Source organism: Trichophyton rubrum (assembly GCF_000151425.1).
Source record: "Trichophyton rubrum CBS 118892 genomic scaffold supercont2.12, whole genome shotgun sequence".
Lineage (NCBI taxonomy): Eukaryota > Fungi > Ascomycota > Eurotiomycetes > Onygenales > Arthrodermataceae > Trichophyton > Trichophyton rubrum.
The window spans coordinates 139,157-156,415 of NW_003456417.1; the positions used below are offsets into that span (position 1 = coordinate 139,157).

Below are 17,259 nucleotides of genomic sequence, written 5' to 3' on the forward strand. Positions count from 1 at the left end.
GGCAAGGGAGACGAAACAAGGAGCACAGTGGCAGCAAAAGGAGAGCAATACTGTACCATCTGGGGCTATGGAGACACCGCTACTGTCTGTATAATCCCGACGGGCGATCAATCGTGTAAGACCTTTGGAGCTGCCACCCTTGATCTTCCTTCAACAGGCTTTCCACTCTCTCCTCGTACGGTTAGCTGAGAGTGCAGTTCCTGTGAGCCGTTGGCCCCCTATCAGAACGTCGTCATACTGCACTAATACGCCCGGCACTCTTGCTCTCTTAGCCCTGATCTTCCAACTTATCGGCTCCATCGACGTCCTGCTGCTTTCTCACTCCCGTTCTCTCTCATAATGATATTATTGATGCCGATGATGATGTCGTGGTTAAAGTCATCGTTGACGATGTCGTTGTTTGGTTCAGATGTTGAATTCCATATCGAGGGCGGATGATGACTAAGCTAACCCTTTTGGGCAGGGAGGGAAAAAAAAAAAAAAAAGAAACATCGAAGGGGAAAAATTATCAAACGGACGAAGCTTGAGAAGGACGAGGCCAGACGAGCAGAAGAGAACAGCAGACAGAGCGATTAGGGAGACAGAAGGGACCGAACGAGCGACCGTTGCGGAAGGGAACCAGCATCAGTGGGTGACGTTCGCTCTCCTGAGCAGAATCCCGCTGTCTGAGCATTATTATTCAACCCGAAATCTTTCGACCTACGCTGGGCCCCTGAGACGAAATCAGGCCATCACGGACGGTTTCAAATCTCCGGGTCGTCCGGAACCAGTCTAATTATAATATAACTCGAGCTTGTGTTGCGGGCATCCTTCTTCACTCTCGTCGGTTGATTATTCGCGCTTTGTTGTCCATATCGTCTTGATATCTTCATGATGCCCGCCCGAACGTTACCCATCTTCACTGCGGAGGAGATCAAGCAGCATACATCCGCAAAGTCTTGTTATGTCCTGCGCGGCCCGAAGGTCTACGATGTCACCTCCTTTGTCGATGACCACCCTGGTGGCGGAGATTTGATACTTGACTATGCCGGCAAAGATGTTGATGAGATCATGGGCGACATCGTCTCGCATCACCATAGTGAAGCTGCATATGAGATCTTGGATGAATGTCTTGTTGGCTTCCTCGAGAAATCACATGCAAACGGGTCAAAGGGTCTTCTGAACGGCTCAGGCGCTAAACTTACAAAACCTGTCTACAAGTCTACTGGCCTCTCCAGTGAGGAAGATCTCAGTGTTGAAACTGACATTGTGTCTGACTATAAAACGCACAAGTTCCTCGATCTTAGCAAACCCTTGTTGATGCAGCTATGGAATGGCGGGTTTTCCAAGAAATTTTACCTTGACCAAGTCCACCGGCCACGGCACTACATGGGTGGTGATTCTGCACCCCTGTTCGGAAACTTTCTAGAACCGCTCAGCAAGACTGCCTGGTGGGTAGTGCCAACTCTGTGGCTGCCATGCGTTGCGTATGGGACATTCCTGGGCATGAGCGGTATTGCAGTTGGTACTGGTGCCTTATACTGGATCGGAGGCCTTTTTCTATGGTCCTTGATTGAATATGGCATGCATAGGTGTCTCTTCCATATAGACGAGTAAGTTGCCCGCTGCCTTCACTTTCTGTACCACTAGACTAAAAAGCCTGTTATAGCTACCTCCCGGACAACCGAGTTGCTTTGTGTCTCCATTTTCTGCTTCATGGCATTCATCACTATCTCCCCATGGACAAATACCGCCTCGTCATGCCGCCTACACTATTTATGGTCCTAGCTACACCATACTGGAAAGTCGCGCACTTCGTTTTTTCTTACAACTGGTATGCTGCCACTTTGGTCTTCTCTGGCGGTGTATTTGGATATATCTGCTATGACTTGACTCACTACTTTTTACATCACCGAAAGTATGTATCACTATAACCCTATCTGCTTAACGGCAGATCAACTTATACTGACATCTATCTGCTAGTCTCCCGTACTACTACAAGGAACTAAAGAAGTACCACCTCCAACACCATTTTGCCGACTACGAGAACGGATTCGGTGTCACCAGCCGGTTCTGGGACAAGGTGTTTGGCACGGAACTCCCACCTCTCGCTCCCGCAAAGATTGAGTAGAACTGTACCCATCTATATACCCACTGCTCTTCGTGGGCTGTATAAAATACCACATTCTCCTCACTTCCTTTACTAAGCCATTTAATTCTTCTGCATTCACTCTTATTCACCCTTCTTGTTTTTTGTCTTCAAGAAATGGCCAGCTACTGTATAATGTCTTATTGCCCATGCCCCCAAACAGAAAGTCAATTACTTACTTTTTACATCAACTTCCCCCCTTTTTTGCTTCTTCCTATTGTTGGTTCCCTTTTTGTTTGAAACAAGAGACACATACCCTTCTATTTAATGTATGAACTATTACTTAACTTTAATTGTCAAGAGAAATGAAGACACTATCGAGTGTCATGGCTTCGTCAGTGTTAATGTTCTGACACGACGAATCCATATACAAAGATACTAGTCTGTGACTGCCTTGTTAGATTATCAATTGACCACGGTAATCAACTAGCTCATTGTCCAATCCTTTTAATTGCTAACACCAAATTAGTCAACGACAAGCTGTTCTAATTGTTAATAGCCTCGGACTTTTGATAGCGTACAAGGCCCTCAATTGTCTCCCTGGGAATAACTATACCCAAGCCAACTTATATAAGGAACTCTATTCACAACGAGAGTGAGACATGCGTCGCAGGATCCCAATTGAGACAGCTGTGAATAATGAACTCGCTCACACCTATCCGTGGTTTTTCTACAATACTACATGAGTCTGATGCAGCTTCGTCTTCTCTTATTCCCAAGAACGGGTGTCCAAGCCCCGTGTGTTTTAAAACACCGGTTGCGTTTGTCAACCCCTGCGCTCCCATGGCCAGAGATCCGCACACTAAATAAACCCTTCATTGCCATAGATTCCCTGCCTCCCTTAACAATAGTAACCTTGAAACGACACGGAGGCTGCCCTTGACATTGATCAGACAAGCTTTTGAAGAGGATCTGAGAGCCATTGTTAAGCCATAGGTGATATTGATTTACTCAAGTATCCTAGGTTATTAAAATAACCCGGATGGCATCTTGAGGCAATTTAGCACCATAAGAAAAATGCGACTCGTCTTTTGGCATTTATTCCAATACTACTACAACTAACAACAAGGAGCACATTTCGTCCTAAGACAAAATACGCAATTCTATACCAATACCATTTCCCAGATATTGCTCGACTGTGATACCCAGAAGCCCTGGTTCCACCTAGAAGCAGCGTCTATTTCTCACTCCATGAGGGAATTATGATACCGAAATGCATATTTCACTAGGTCAACTCACTTAGAATCTACAGCTTTATGCTGGGAAGTTGTTCAATGGCCATGCTGCAGTTAGGACAGCAGCTGCGTGGATCACATGCTAATGAAGTAATTGTGTGAGAATTAATATACTGACTTGGTGTTGAGACAAGTACCCAAGGTCACTGATAATGTCCGATGGAGGTCCTTGAAATCAAATCCGAGGTGTCTAAGTGCATACGATGCCTGCTCAGAACCATGCAGTTGTAAGCAAAGAATGCTAGGGTCGACCTCCTAGCATGATTTTCTAGCTGCTTGCTGCTTATGAATATTGGGGAAATTATGAAACAGGGTCTACGGGCTTCGGATGGTAACTGAAACGGGGAACCCCGCAGTTGGCGATGCTATGCACACCTCTGCCAACATGTTGACCTCCGGGGCAACCTCAAAGAGTCACTGGAGAAGTTTATGACACAATGGCTAATAAACGGGAGGAAGAAATGGGGAAAGAATCTACTGACAGTTGGGATGCCAATAATTATGGTAACATCTGGAGTATAGTCTCCATGCTTGACCCTTCGAGTAAACACCTAGGCAACAACTATGCTATGACCTGGGTGATTCTAATGATTCATAAGTCAGAAGTCGAGGGGTATTGGCATGCGAACTAGCGGCCAATTTCAGCACCTTATTTTAACGTTAGATTGACATTTATATGATCTATATGCAGGTTGTACGTCCAGGAATGCAGTCATCTGCTGCTGCATCAAGTCGTCGGCTGTCTAGTTTATCAGTTTGGCCCTCAATTTGTCTCTACTCCACAAGCCATGATGTAGCGTTGGATCTGCTACACGGTCTACAGAGCATCTTGCTCTTCGTCGTTAAACAAGAATGGACCATAGTACCCAATGCTAGCCATAGGTTATCTTGTTAGTGACCGAGTGGACGCTTCGCCTTGCGACAGTTTACAAATCTTCCAAGTCAATACTCAATGCTTTGCGCACCGTATCTATGGATAATAATGGAAATTCCATCAAAAAAAAAAAAAAAGAAAAGAAAAGAAAGAAAAAAAAAAAACCCTGTAATTCCCAATTTATAGCATCTGTATGCCTGTAGCTGCACACATCACAACACACAGCGTCTATCCCTTCGTAGAACATTTAGAGCACTTAGTTCCTTCCGTTCTGTAGGCCAGTGATCAGTAGCTGTCTTATGTTCGATGATGAAGATGTCTATGTAAGTACTTGGCCAAGAAGCTCGGTCCATCGCCCGCGGCTCAGGAGTGGGTCTGGATCCACAAGCCGAGAGCCAATAGTTACCCGCCTGCTTTTGTATCATACCCACTATTTGTTCATATAAGACAGAGGACATGCTGGTGTAGTAGGGATTAAAAGAGGTAGGACAGAAATGAGCTTGATATCGCGGATGCAGGCACTCATATTTTATTGGATTTAAGCAATTCGCTCTTGCTGGAGAGAAATTTCAGCCCGGGCAGCTGAAAAAGGCGTTGAATTGACTCAACAGAGTGTGTATTCTACTTTGTAGGGATACGCCAATTAGTTCTTCCTATCCCATTAATCACGCCTTGTTACGTCTCTGATTGCTCATATAATACATATACTAAAACTGCCTCTATTCCTCTACCGAGTCGTTTTGCTTCATATTTTAAACCCGGCCTATTGTAAGTACGAGGTATTCTGGTCATAATTAAGTATGAATTTATGTACCCTGCCATATCCATGGATCCAAGTTTACCATTGAAAATACGTCGTACTTGGCATCCAATGAGTGAGACTGCCAGGTCTAATACTTAGAGTTCTAAGTTAGCTTAATCTGCAGCCCATATGAAGCAAATGAGAAGGGTACTCAAAGGAAATGTGTCATAGAAGCATTGCATTTGCTTCCTACATACCCACTGTACACTACCGGGAGTTTAAAATATACTTTCCACCACGTAGTATCCTGCATACCACTGCCCATGAGGTTATATCCGGGAATTCTGTTTATAATTTCAGTACTCGCGGAGTACTCCGTAGGTCGACGAAATTGGATCTTGGTTCAGAGACTTACTCTGTGCTGATGCCTGTTCACTTATAGAAAGACACAGCAATCCTTTCCGAAGAAACATCCCAATCAGTAAATTGGCGCCGATCTCCTTTTGTGTGATGTATCATACTCATTCGCCACCCGAGAATTATCTCGTCAGCCCAAGATAAAATACATACTGCTAGTAGGGCTGTGCCCATCTGATATATTTGGTTACTCTGCCTCACAGCCCAATGCCTGTTACCGAGTACTTGTCTGGTAGATGCGTGGAGGGTAAAGTTGGCGATTCGTAGCTCTGCCCGATTGATTCTCCATACGACACAAGATGCTTGACACTATTAATAAAGAGTATCTTTGTTAGTTCGTGAAGAATCTTCTGGGATTGGAATACTCCGTAAGGAGTCCCTGTTGTACCCTGACGGTTCGGTTACTATCAGTCCTGGGGTACTCTGTTGCTAGACTCGCGAAACATCTCTCGATCAAGATCCCTAGTAAATATTTTCTCTTGCCACTACTAGGACATGGCACGGAGCTATTTTCGTTGTTTCTTTGGAAGTGATGTTAGTTATACAGATGCCAGATCTATGTAATGGAGCATGGAGATTATAGGGGATTTAACAAGGACAGATATAGGTATGAGTGTTACAGTTCGGCGACAAAGGCATTAATGCTTGACCATGGTTAGAGGGTTCTGGCAGCCATAAATATATTACGACAGCAAGGTCGATATGGAAGCCACTGCGACGGTCCCGATAACCACCATCCGGTGGGGGTGGGAACGCCCAGGGGTCGGCGAAAAGGATTTCTCGATGACGCCCTTTGATCCACATCCCGGCTCTTCGACTTGTTCTCGTCGCGCTCACCACCTTCGCTGACTGCTTAGCTCTCACAACCCAACAACAACACCCGCAATGATAGCTATTTTCTCATCAACGACACAAAGAGAATCAAGCAAACGAATTGGTGGTATAACAGCCATCCTATATCCTGATTCAGCTTCGCAACTCGTGGAACGAGGCACAAACTGTCCACGCAGGGAGTTACACACTGCGCAGGCGCTGTTCGACTCAAAGGGACGGATCAACCAGTCTGTATCCTATTGTGGGATTACGTATGTCTGACAAGTTGCTCCTCGAGCAGCTGGGATTGAATTTCTCGACCCTGAAAATTAGGAACCGGCAGGATGGCTTGAGATCAACGGCGATATCATCTTCGTGGCTGCATGGAGCTAAAAAGCCACAAGCATATGTGACGGCTCAACCATGGAGAAATATCGACGCCAATACCATTGACTAGCCTAGCTCGGACCAGAACAAGGTTCTGGACGGAAGAGCAGGAGTCCACACGGAAAACCTAACGGGGATCCCCTAACTATTCGACTGACGTTGCCTCTGATGGTCTGAAGGATGCGCATGGCCAATGAAAGCCGATTCACTCGCTTGCGGGCTTCACCAGTGGGAGAAGCTGGTTGGCTAATTATGCAGGAGTCCAGGGCCTGTTTACAACCAGCTCTTATGCATAACCTGCATATCACAACACCAACCAGGTCGCGTGAGGCGTCCAATTTTTCTTTCCACGACAGATTTGCGGTGGAGGCGAAAATTCAATTGAGCGCTTACTCAACTTTAAAAAAAGGAGAGAACAAGCGCAGTAAATTCAGCTTCAGCCAATGTCTAGACCCAGCTCCCTCGCGCCCTTGTTCCATTGACGTAAACCCATGCAATGGCTGGGGGGTCACCTTGCACATAATTCGCTGGCAATGTTACCATGAGTGGAAGAAAATTTTGATGTCCTGCGTGCCGTCTAGGGAGCTAGGGTGGAGTTTGAAGCATAACCAGACGTGCGTGACTGGTTTCTTCATGTCAACACTCGTACTCTGTGCACCAGGTTGAGACATGATGTATGCATGGCTAATATGTGTGGGACTGCACATCGGTCTTTCCCATGGTCCGAGACTATTTTCGAGTTTCTTATCGAAATGCGAGTCTCAGATTCGTTATTTTCATCTTCTCCCGTTCTTATATTCCCTTTATTACAGGACGGTGGTATAATGGGCAAAGCAGCCGCCGGACGCGTACAGCAATAATGTGAGCTGTGGAATTTACAAGGGCTCCATTGTTAAGATACGAGATATCCTCACTATGCCGAGGGGCGCGCCTTCACCGCTGGCAATCAACTCATGTCAGCTGTCAAACCCATTCGTTTAGCAGGGAGGCGTGAAATGCGGCCAGTGCGCTTAACTAGCTATTTGGGATAAAGATGGTGCATGCAGAAAGCTCCGAATAGGCTAACGATAGGACTTTTAGTTTACTCCGTATCTCATCTCGAAGAGCAGGGCATGAAGTACTCCATACCCCGTAATCTGTGGAAGATGGTGAAGACCCATCGAAGGACTCCGTACCGTTTAGCCGGTTGACCCCGGGGAGGGTTCTACCAAATTCATGGAGGATTGCACAATAGTATGTCCTGTATATAGGGGTACCCCAGCCAGCAGGTTAGCTAGCTAGTCCAATTGGAAGCAGTTGGCTAGGAAAAGAATTGGGTCCAATGTTTAAAGCCCAGCCGGCAACGCCACCCGAGCAACAAGAATCCAGCGCTCCGCTAGATACCAATGAGCTGATAGGTGAAAGCCTCGTTATACGATCGACGAGGAGTGAAAATGGTGGTGCAACATGCATTAATGGATCCGGTTGTTCTATTTGCTTTTGCTCCTGAGACTTTCCATTATTTATCAATGGCTTGGGGCCTCCTCGTGGGTGGCCGAAATCTCCCAGGCGTTTTGCCCAGAGTAGTTTCAATTCATACTTGGATATAGCGGTATTCAGTATGACAGCTGGACCTACAGAGACGACCAGCTTACTCCCACGGGAGGAGGGCGTCAGGGAACGTCCAAAAAATGACAGTAAGCCCGCAGACGCCGGGTTGTCATGGAAGAGGTTGCTCGGCATCATTGGGGCCTTACTTGGTATTGCTTCCCGGGTCGTTTTCCCTTGGAGTAACGAAATGTGAATGCTGACGCTAAATAGGTGTTTTCCTTGCCGGTGCCGACGAGTCTATGGTATTGGTAACATACCAGACCATTGCCTCGCATTTCAAGCAGTTAGGGGACAGCCCCTGGGTGCTTGCAGGATACAATTTGGGTTATTGTGTGGCTCTACCAGTGGTAATTAATCTCCGGGAAAATAGAGGATGCCCTGAAAGTTCAATTTTGCTAATTGCTTTGAATGTGCATAGTATGGGAAATTGAGCGACACTTATGGCCGACAGATACCCTTGGTTGTCTCCTACTGCCTCTTTAGCGGTGGCTGCATATTTTCGTATGTTATCCCTCTCGACTCTTCGATTTGAGCCACCTAGCACACTCTAATACATAAATAGGGGTACGGCAACTGCATTATGGCAAGTTATTGCTGGGAGAGTAATAACAGGAATTGGGGCAGCTGGCATGGTTGCTCTAGTATGCGTGTTAATCACTGGTAGGGGTCAACGTCTGGAAACGCTCGATGAAGCTACTGACAATCAACAGATAATGTCTCGCCCAGCCAGGTAGCAATTACACGGAGCTACGTGAACATGGTCAGTGTCTTCGGTCGTGTTCTCGGAGGACCCATTGGGGCTTTCATTACGGACAGCGTCGGGTGGCAATTGTAAGTATTGGTCACCTATCTGATAGCATAAGCTAGTACATAGGTTTACTGACTATTTTAAGGTCTTTTGTTGTCCAGGCTCCGACCGCAATCATGTGCTGTATCATTTCCATAGTCCTTCTACCTCCAGCCAAACCAATGGACAAGAATGTGAAAAAGATTGCGCTGCGCAAAAGAGTTGATTTCCTGGGGATCGCTATGTTTGCTATCTCGATCACCACCTTCCTGGTTGCCCTCAGGCTTCTAGGTGACCATGAAGCTTCGACGAGAATAACGATTCTATTCGGAGTAGTCTCCGTTGTATTTGGTGCTTTTTTCCTTGTGGTGGAGACTTACTATGCGAGAGAACCCGTTATTCCCCCTGGCTTACTCAAAAGCATGGCAGGTCCATACGCTGTCCAGGTGCTTTTACAAGTAGGAGCCTTTGCGGTAATCAGCTCCCCCGAAGATACCCTCACAACATATACGTTTGAACAATGATCACTGACATTTGGACAGAATTTGACAAATATTGCGCCCTATTTCATTCGCACCACGGGGGCCAGTAACACACGAGCTGCAATTTACCTTGCTCCTGTGTTCGTGGGTTTCACAACTGGCTCTGTCACTGCTGGCTATATTATCAGGAAGTAAGTTACACTCCTTTTGTTACGAGAAGTGAGATTGGACGTATGGAACAATGAGACTAATGATTCTTTGTGACAATTTAGAACTCATAGGTATAAGACCTTATCAATCATATCTGTTCTCCTCGGCCTCACATTTTTCACCTTGATTGCGGTAAGATGGCGAACTGGGGTAAGTAGCTGGGAATCGCTATACGTGCTCCCAGCTTTCCTGAGTTTCGGTCTCTTGCTCTCGACAACCTTTACCGGGCTGATTGCGTGCACTCCGAAGTCCATTCATGCCACAGCTATATGCGTCTACTATCTCTGCCAGCAGGTTGGCACTATGCTTGGAACTGTGCTTTCCTCTCTGACTATTGAAACAATATTGCGTGAGGTTCTTAAGATACGCCTTGAAGACATTCCTAACAAAAAGGAGGTAAGCAGCCTTCCGCCTACATATCTGTAATTCGATAATATCCGGCTCCTGACCTTCATCGGCAGATCATCGAGCGTGTTCTACATGATTCTAACCCTAGCATCATCCCCGAGGCGCTACGAAGCATTGTTCGCAGCAGCTATCTCTACAGTTTTCAATTTGCTGCCTGTTAGTACAACCATATCAACCCCCTACAGTGTAGATGGAGATATTAACAGTGATACAAAAGTCCTACCCGTGATCACCACTGCCATGGTTCTACCATTGATGGCAATAGACAGGGAGGTAGAGGTTGAGTAGTGAGTTGACGTCGATCTGCTCCTTCCTCCCCCTATTGATGCTTTGTCAGATTTGAGATCGGTCTAGATCATATTGCAAAGAAAGAAAATAATCAACAAAACCATAAAGCTGGCAGAGGGTCAAGTACAGCTGTATTTACCCCGAATATCAACAGCGGAAAATCTCACCGTTTGACTGTAATTACGCTAATATCTCTCAGGTTGGCTTTCTGGAAGTATACTTTTAAACATGGGGTGGCTACTTTATCGTTATCAGCTTGTAACCTATTACATACTCATACTAATATATATGTCAACTACATGTTTCAAAAACGCAACTAGAAGAGAAAATAATAGGGCCAATCTAAACATGAATATATGATAATCCTCTTGTTTCGCCCACGCTGAATCTCTGAATGATTTCATGTCGGAACATGAACCACAGGACCATGGGACTAAAAGGTCTTCTGCCCCATGTTCCCTTTGGGAACATGAGCCATCTGCGAGTTCTACAGAGGATGACTAATCCTGACATTTCATCTTCGCTCAAATTAAGGTTAAGGTTATGGTTAAACCTCGGTCACAAACTCACGGACCAACATTATTCCCATCGTTACATAATATTACCGCCACGTGATGTATGACTAAGCCTAAATTTTCTTCGTCTTCAACGTCAAAAAACGAAGCAAAGTTGCTCCTTCGTCATAATCACAACGACAAGAGACAGCAGAAGTGGTCTGTTAACTACATATATTATTGCTATAAGTCCTGCGGCAGAATTAACTTAGGTCACTGCTGGTGACAGACGGAGAAGACGGTTCTGCAGGCTCTGCGGCCAGGTTTCAAGCAAAGCAAAGGGTTCGACCGACTCGCGCTTCTTCCCTTCTTACTGTCTCCCCTCTCGCATCTAACGGAAGCAAAAAGTGATATCTACTCCCTATCCGTCCGCGTTCCTCTCCTATTTACCTCCATTTACCTCTTTGTTTCTTTCCATCATGTCTGGTATCGACGTTGAGGCGTTACTTGATTCAACTGCGGACCCAGGACCCGATACCTCCAAATCCGTGGAAACGTCGGATCTGAGAGACAACGAAGTCGAAAAGAAAAAGGACCGTGATGGACGCCGTGACCGAGATGGCTCCCGGGACCGCGATAGGGATAGGGATCGTAGACGCCGAGACCGTAGCCGAGACCGACGCCGCGAGAGGGATGCCGATGGAGACGAAGAGATGAAGAGCCCAAAAAGCGATCGCGCAAGTGCTAACGGGAGCCATAGAAGCCGAAAGAGAAGTAGAAGCCGTGATAGCGAGAGGAAACGCTCTCGCCGCGACCGCGACCGTGACCGTGACCGTGACGACGCCTACCGCTCGTCCGGTGGCGGCGGAGATTTCTACAGAGGCGGTGGCCGGACTAGATCCCGTTCCCGATCTCCGCTCGATGATAGATACTATAGACCAACTGGCCGGGCACGCCGTGACGGGGGTGATCGGGACGATGAAAAGCGTCGCTCCCGGCGGGATAGGGACAGCCGTCGACGTTCTCCTAGCAAGACGCCCGAGCCCCAACTGACTGAAGATGAACGCGACAGGCGCACCGTATTTGTTCAGCAGCTTGCTGCTCGCCTAAGAACGAAAGAGCTTATTGCCTTCTTTGAAAAGGTTGGCCCTGTAAAGGAGGCCCAGATTGTGAAGGACAGAGTTAGTGGGAGATCCAAAGGGTAAGCAGGTTCCTCCCTTATACCTATATAAATCGCAGACCGAAAACTAACTTATTGTCTTAGTGTTGGTTATGTCGAGTTTAAGAACGAAGAATCAGTCCCACTTGCCATCCAGCTTACTGGACAAAAACTTCTAGGAATCCCAATTATCGCCCAGTTAACAGAAGCCGAGAAAAATCGTCAGGCTCGCAATCCTGATGCTCACTCCAACAACAATCAGCAGTCTATTCCCTTCCATAGGTTGTATGTCGGTAATATTCATTTCAGTATCACTGAGAGCGATCTGCAGAATGTTTTCGAGCCGTTTGGCGAACTTGACTTTGTCCAACTGCAAAGGGAAGAAACCGGACGTAGTAAAGGATATGGCTTCGTACAGTAAGTTATCACAGCCTATATTAACATTTCTCCCCTCGCAATTAACACAATCAACTAACAAATTTTAACAGATTCCGCGACCCTAACCAAGCTCGTGAAGCTCTTGAGAAGATGAACGGTTTCGATCTTGCTGGTCGTCCCATTCGTGTCGGCCTAGGCAATGACAAATTTAGCCATGATCCGGCCCAGCTGATGCAACGACTTCAACAACAGGGCCACAACCAGGGGTCGTCATATTCCCACCACGGTGGCCGCGGAGCCAACGTGGGTGGTAGTTCCGGCGGTAATTTTGACCGTGCAGGCGGCCGAGACAATGACAAAGGCGCTGGCGGTGCTAGCGCGCTAGATGATACCGACGTCGCCGGTGTGAACTTTAACAATTATAGCAGGGATGCATTGATGAGGAAACTCGCAAGAACAGATGAACCCGCCGCTGAACCCGCCCCTGACGAGAAACGCAAAGCCCCCAAGGCTCGTACAGAGGCTAAGCCTCTCCCTGTCACCGTCAACATGGCAAGTCGCTGTGTACTTCTACGGAACATGTTTGATCCAGCCCAGTAAGTTACCTCAACATCCTGTATCTTGAATTTTTGTTTTTCATCCTGTATAGAAGTGCTAACTGGTTTATAGGGAAGAAGGCGAATCTTGGGTTAAGGAACTCGAGGACGATGTCCGCGCTGAATGCGAAGAAAAGTATGGCCATGTTGTTCACATCTCGTTAGATCCTAATACCCAAGGCGACATCTACCTCAAATTCGACCGTGTCCAAGGAGGTGAAAACGCCATCAAGGGTTTGAACGGCCGCTTCTTCGGCGGCCGTCAGATCAGCGCCCAACCCGTCGTCGACGCTGTTTACAGTAGTCTTTTCTCCAGGACCAAGGCCATATGAGCTATCTCCGCAAACCATGACTGAAAGACACTTAGGTTTCTTTTAACTGGACTCTCGGCCACAGACGGTAGGTATTATCCACGCGACCTTTGGACAGTACTTTCCCGCGTGCTCTTGCTATTACCTCACCAACCCCTGACTTCTTAGGAGTACGTGATCCTGTCCTCGCTCACTGTGTGCTCGGGAGTAAGAGAAAATATCAAAGAAGTTATTCTCAAAATGGTGGATTGCTTCAAGTGGTATGTACCGTCAGGGAGATTTTTCCTATTTTCTGGCTCTACCATCGATACCATCTTCCTGAGCATGGCTAGTTGCATCTAGTTTCGTTTCCTTTATAGCCACAATTTGTATAGCTGCTCGATTGATCTTCGTTCATAGGCCAACATAAATATATCATTCATACATAGTTATTTCTCCTTTTTAATTGGTCGCAGCCTGGTATAGCATTGAATACACAGCATTATATTTATGCTGCTATATTTATCTAGCTGTAGTATTTTCACTCATATCAAGTTACTTTTTATTTCCTTTCAACTATCAAGTTGCTAGGCAGAATACGTGGGGAAAGCCGAGAGAGTTGAAAATATAGGAGCTGTGACAAGGGTCGATAGATCAGGGGTACCTCCCCTATATACAGAGGAAAACTCTCTGAGAATCTGACTCAAACGAGGCGATGCTCGACGCTGTGTTAACTGAATATGGGTGCTTAGTAAATGATATACCTTATATCATTTACAAGCATCCTCATTTGGTTAAGCGTCGAGCATTGCCGCTATCACAGGAATACGTGGAGCGTCGGCTGCTTAGTCGATATGATATCCTCATAAGCAGTTCGAATTTGAATTAACAAGTAATTTGAATACCCGAATACCCTCCAACCTCTCAAATCCTTCTTCAAGCTTATCTCATGTCGTGATAGTAACTATAATGGGCAAAAATATTGCTCTCACTATAGTTAAGGAACAGCATATTCAGGGACTTTGCTCCCTTTAAACCTACTATATAGATGGACATATCATCTTCGGGAGGCAGATACCTATCTTGGATAATGCCCAAGAGTCTGTCTAGTATTAATCGGGTCGTATCTCTCAAGCTCTTACATGAATGCTTATCCTAGCTACTAGATTTAAACTGCCAAATAGAAATGAATTTGTTACTTAGAACTGACCATAGACATAGAGAGGCATATGTGCAGTACAGCTCACCCTCTCAGGAGGTGAATATCACCTACTATCTGATAAAATATCTTAATAGAAGTGGGACTCACTGTCCAGGCCTCTCCTATCAGTCCTGTAGTGACTGCTTAGCGTACTCTTACTTGCTCTCACTTCCTGTCCTCCTGCTAGCGCCACTTTTGTGTGTTCTGATATCTTCTTCTAGTGCTTTGTCTCTCTCTTCCTTAAAAAAAAAAAACAACAACCATTCGCTGTTGCTATAAAAAGACAGGCAACTCCCTCCTCTTTTTAACAGCAGAAGATAGCTTAACTTACCTGCAACACTTAGTATCTATTGCTTGATAGATATCATTCAGAGGTAGGTGCCGTCTTGCTTCTTTTGACGCCTGTTTTCACAGACTATCTCTGGATGCACATGGCAGCCGACGCAAAGGTATATCTGATCTGACCTGTGGGTATATAATAGAGCAAAGAAAGAGAGGTAGCCATGTCTGCATATCATGGGATGCCTATGACTGGCCCCAGTGCCGGCACGCAGTACTATCATGGTGCTCATCCTGTTCACCCGCAAGCAGGGCTCTTGCAGCCACCGTTGGCTCTGCAGCCTTCTGGATCTGGCTATACGCAGCAACCGCAGCCTCAACCTCAATCCCAGGCTCAGCCTCAGCCACATGGCCAGTCTCAGATCCAGCCGGCGGATATTGACGCGTTGGAGGCCGAGATAGAGTACTTGAAGGAGCAGCTCGAGCACTCTGAGCTTCAGAGAGAGTGTATCCAGAACAAACTCAACACTGCATTAGCTCAGGAGCGTCACGACCACGATATGATTGAAGGGCTGCAGGCTCGTATCCGAGAGCTGGAGGAGATGCTTCAGCGCCATGGGATCCAGGGAGATAGTAGATCTGCATCTATGGCCCTGGTCCCAGTGAGCTCTCCTGATACTGAAGGGTATTCGGGTTCTGGATCCGGTACCGGTAACGGAAAAGGCAATGGGTCTGGCATGAGGAGAATGTCGATGCAGGAGCATCCTGAGCTGTCTCCCACAACTCGGTACCAGAACGTCTTTGGACAGCCACCGCCACCATTTAACCTACATGGAGCAGCTGCAGCAGCTGCGGCCAGTGGAACTGCAAGAGGAAATACTAACCAGGCCGGTGTGGGTACCCAGTCTCACTTTATCCCGACGAGCTCGAACGCCAACTCAACTGCAGGCACGGGCACTGGAACAACTGGAGTCTCTCGAGGAACGTCATCCTCGCCTGACGAACAGATTGCCTCCTTTGTGTCGATGGTAAACATGCAGCCTCAGCAGGTTATCCATACTCGAGACCCACCATACAACAGCGGTGACTTTGCAAACCGCCTGGTCGGCCTGTGGACGGCATCGAAGTGTTTTGCAATGAAGTACACAAACACCAACTTCATGTATGACGAGAAGGCAGTGAGCGAGGAGCTGCGTTCGTTTCTGAGCCATGCATCGAGCAATGCAACTGAGTTGCTGAGCAACGTATCCACTCGATTCTTGATGGTCTCGAAGATGATCAACTGGTTCATTACGAGGACAGTCCTGAAGACAAGCGTTGTCAACGGCTTCGATCCGACAGTTGACTCTGAGATCCAGCAGATGACTACCCATCTCCACTCTGGTAAGAGACAGCCAACTGCACATTCCCCATTGAGAGTTCTCCCCCATAGTCAACATAACTGACCAGCTGCAAGGCACTCCCGCCACGGTAAAGAATGCTATGATCCAGGGTATCGGACAGCATATACTCCTCCTCCGCAACCGCCCGTTGTTCGACAACTTCTTCAACAAGCGCACCCACGAGAACACCCAGGAGCTGTTCCACTTGCTATCCCCGTTTATCTTCTCCCGCGATCCCAGCGTGTGGCGTGACCTTGTCGAGATCATGATTGACGCCCACAGCCTGGCTCTGATCATGCACTCTGGCCCCTACGAGTTCAAGTTCCTGCACCCACTGGCCCACCACCACTTCGACCCGACGTACATGACCGACCACAACGCCGGAACGGACGAGGGCTGGCAAATGCAGGAGTCCAAACGCAAGTACACCATCAAACTGTCGATCACGCCTGTCCCGCTGTTCAAGAACGTGGTCTCGCACCCTAACGCGGCCGTCCAGGTCCTGCATCTCGGAGATATGCTCTTGAACTCAGAGCCCGGCCGCAAGTAGGGCATCAGATTTTCTTCAGGAGAAACTTCTTCACCCGCATCTGAAACACGGCTTGTTGTTATTTGGTCTCTGCTCCTTCTGGTATCCTTTTGAATACCCTTGGAGTCGAGAAAGTGGGCAATATCAAGTTCAACATTAACACGCCCGTCGGCTTTTCAACAAAAGTTGCTGATTCCCTTCCATGTTTCCTTCCCCTGGTATTGCTGCGTTTTTTCAAGGCCACTGCCCACACTCATGCTGCGTCTTCCTTGCACTGCTAGTGCTCGCATGATGTATTTAACTTCTTAGATAGGCCGTCTGTTAGTTCTTTAATTCATGACTTTGATGTTTTCACTTCTTTTCTTCATTTTGACCTTAGAAAATCTCAAGTTGAAGAAGAAGTTCAGATTTCCTTTTTGGGAGCAGTAATTTATGAGTATTGACAGCATCTTATTGGTCAAAACAGTTATCGTGTGTAATGCTGATACAGTGATGTAACTTACACTAGTCCTGATTTGTCTGCTTAGTCATTTTCCCTACTCTTGCCCAAAAAGGAAATCAACATCTCGACTTCAACTTTTCTTCTTCTT

At 46.9% G+C, this 17,259-nt stretch overlaps 5 protein-coding genes across 6 annotated transcripts; all 5 read left to right on the forward strand.

Annotated features, from left to right (window-relative positions):
* Positions 1-487: 487 nt before the first annotated feature.
* TERG_08093 (uncharacterized protein) lies at positions 488-4,359 on the forward strand. 2 transcript variants are annotated; one of them, XM_003231259.2, is made up of 3 exons: positions 488-1,592; positions 1,649-1,897; positions 1,963-4,359. In XM_003231259.2, the coding sequence occupies exons 1-3, from the start codon at positions 871-873 to the stop codon at positions 2,108-2,110; spliced, it is 1,119 nt and encodes a 372-aa protein (XP_003231307.1). In that variant the 5' UTR covers positions 488-870; the 3' UTR covers positions 2,111-4,359. The 2 variants fall into 2 exon arrangements, with proteins under 2 accessions (XP_003231307.1, XP_047607469.1); XM_047750535.1 differs by having other exon boundaries at positions 1,649-4,359.
* A 1,782-nt stretch (positions 4,360-6,141) lies between these two features.
* Positions 6,142-7,429, forward strand: TERG_12648 (uncharacterized protein). Its single transcript, XM_047751578.1, has one exon. The coding sequence runs from the start codon at positions 6,777-6,779 to the stop codon at positions 7,260-7,262; it is 486 nt and encodes a 161-aa protein (XP_047607470.1). The 5' UTR covers positions 6,142-6,776; the 3' UTR covers positions 7,263-7,429.
* A 767-nt stretch (positions 7,430-8,196) lies between these two features.
* Positions 8,197-10,361, forward strand: TERG_08095 (uncharacterized protein; the record flags this gene model as incomplete). Its single annotated transcript, XM_003231261.1, has 10 exons — positions 8,197-8,335; positions 8,397-8,533; positions 8,605-8,687; positions 8,749-8,846; positions 8,897-9,017; positions 9,080-9,446; positions 9,516-9,646; positions 9,728-10,061; positions 10,127-10,229; positions 10,291-10,361. The coding sequence occupies 10 exons, from the start codon at positions 8,197-8,199 to the stop codon at positions 10,359-10,361; spliced, it is 1,584 nt and encodes a 527-aa protein (XP_003231309.1).
* Positions 10,362-11,334: 973 nt separating this feature from the next.
* Positions 11,335-12,060, forward strand: TERG_08096 (uncharacterized protein; the record flags this gene model as incomplete). The annotated part of the gene is made up of 1 exon (XM_003231262.2): positions 11,335-12,060. One exon carries the CDS (start codon positions 11,335-11,337, stop codon positions 12,058-12,060), a length of 726 nt encoding a protein of 241 aa, XP_003231310.2.
* Positions 12,061-14,982: 2,922 nt separating this feature from the next.
* TERG_08097 (uncharacterized protein) lies at positions 14,983-16,690 on the forward strand (the record flags this gene model as incomplete). Its single annotated transcript, XM_003231263.1, has 2 exons — positions 14,983-16,141; positions 16,215-16,690. 2 exons carry the CDS (start codon positions 14,983-14,985, stop codon positions 16,688-16,690), a joined length of 1,635 nt encoding a protein of 544 aa, XP_003231311.1.
* Positions 16,691-17,259: the final 569 nt, after the last annotated feature.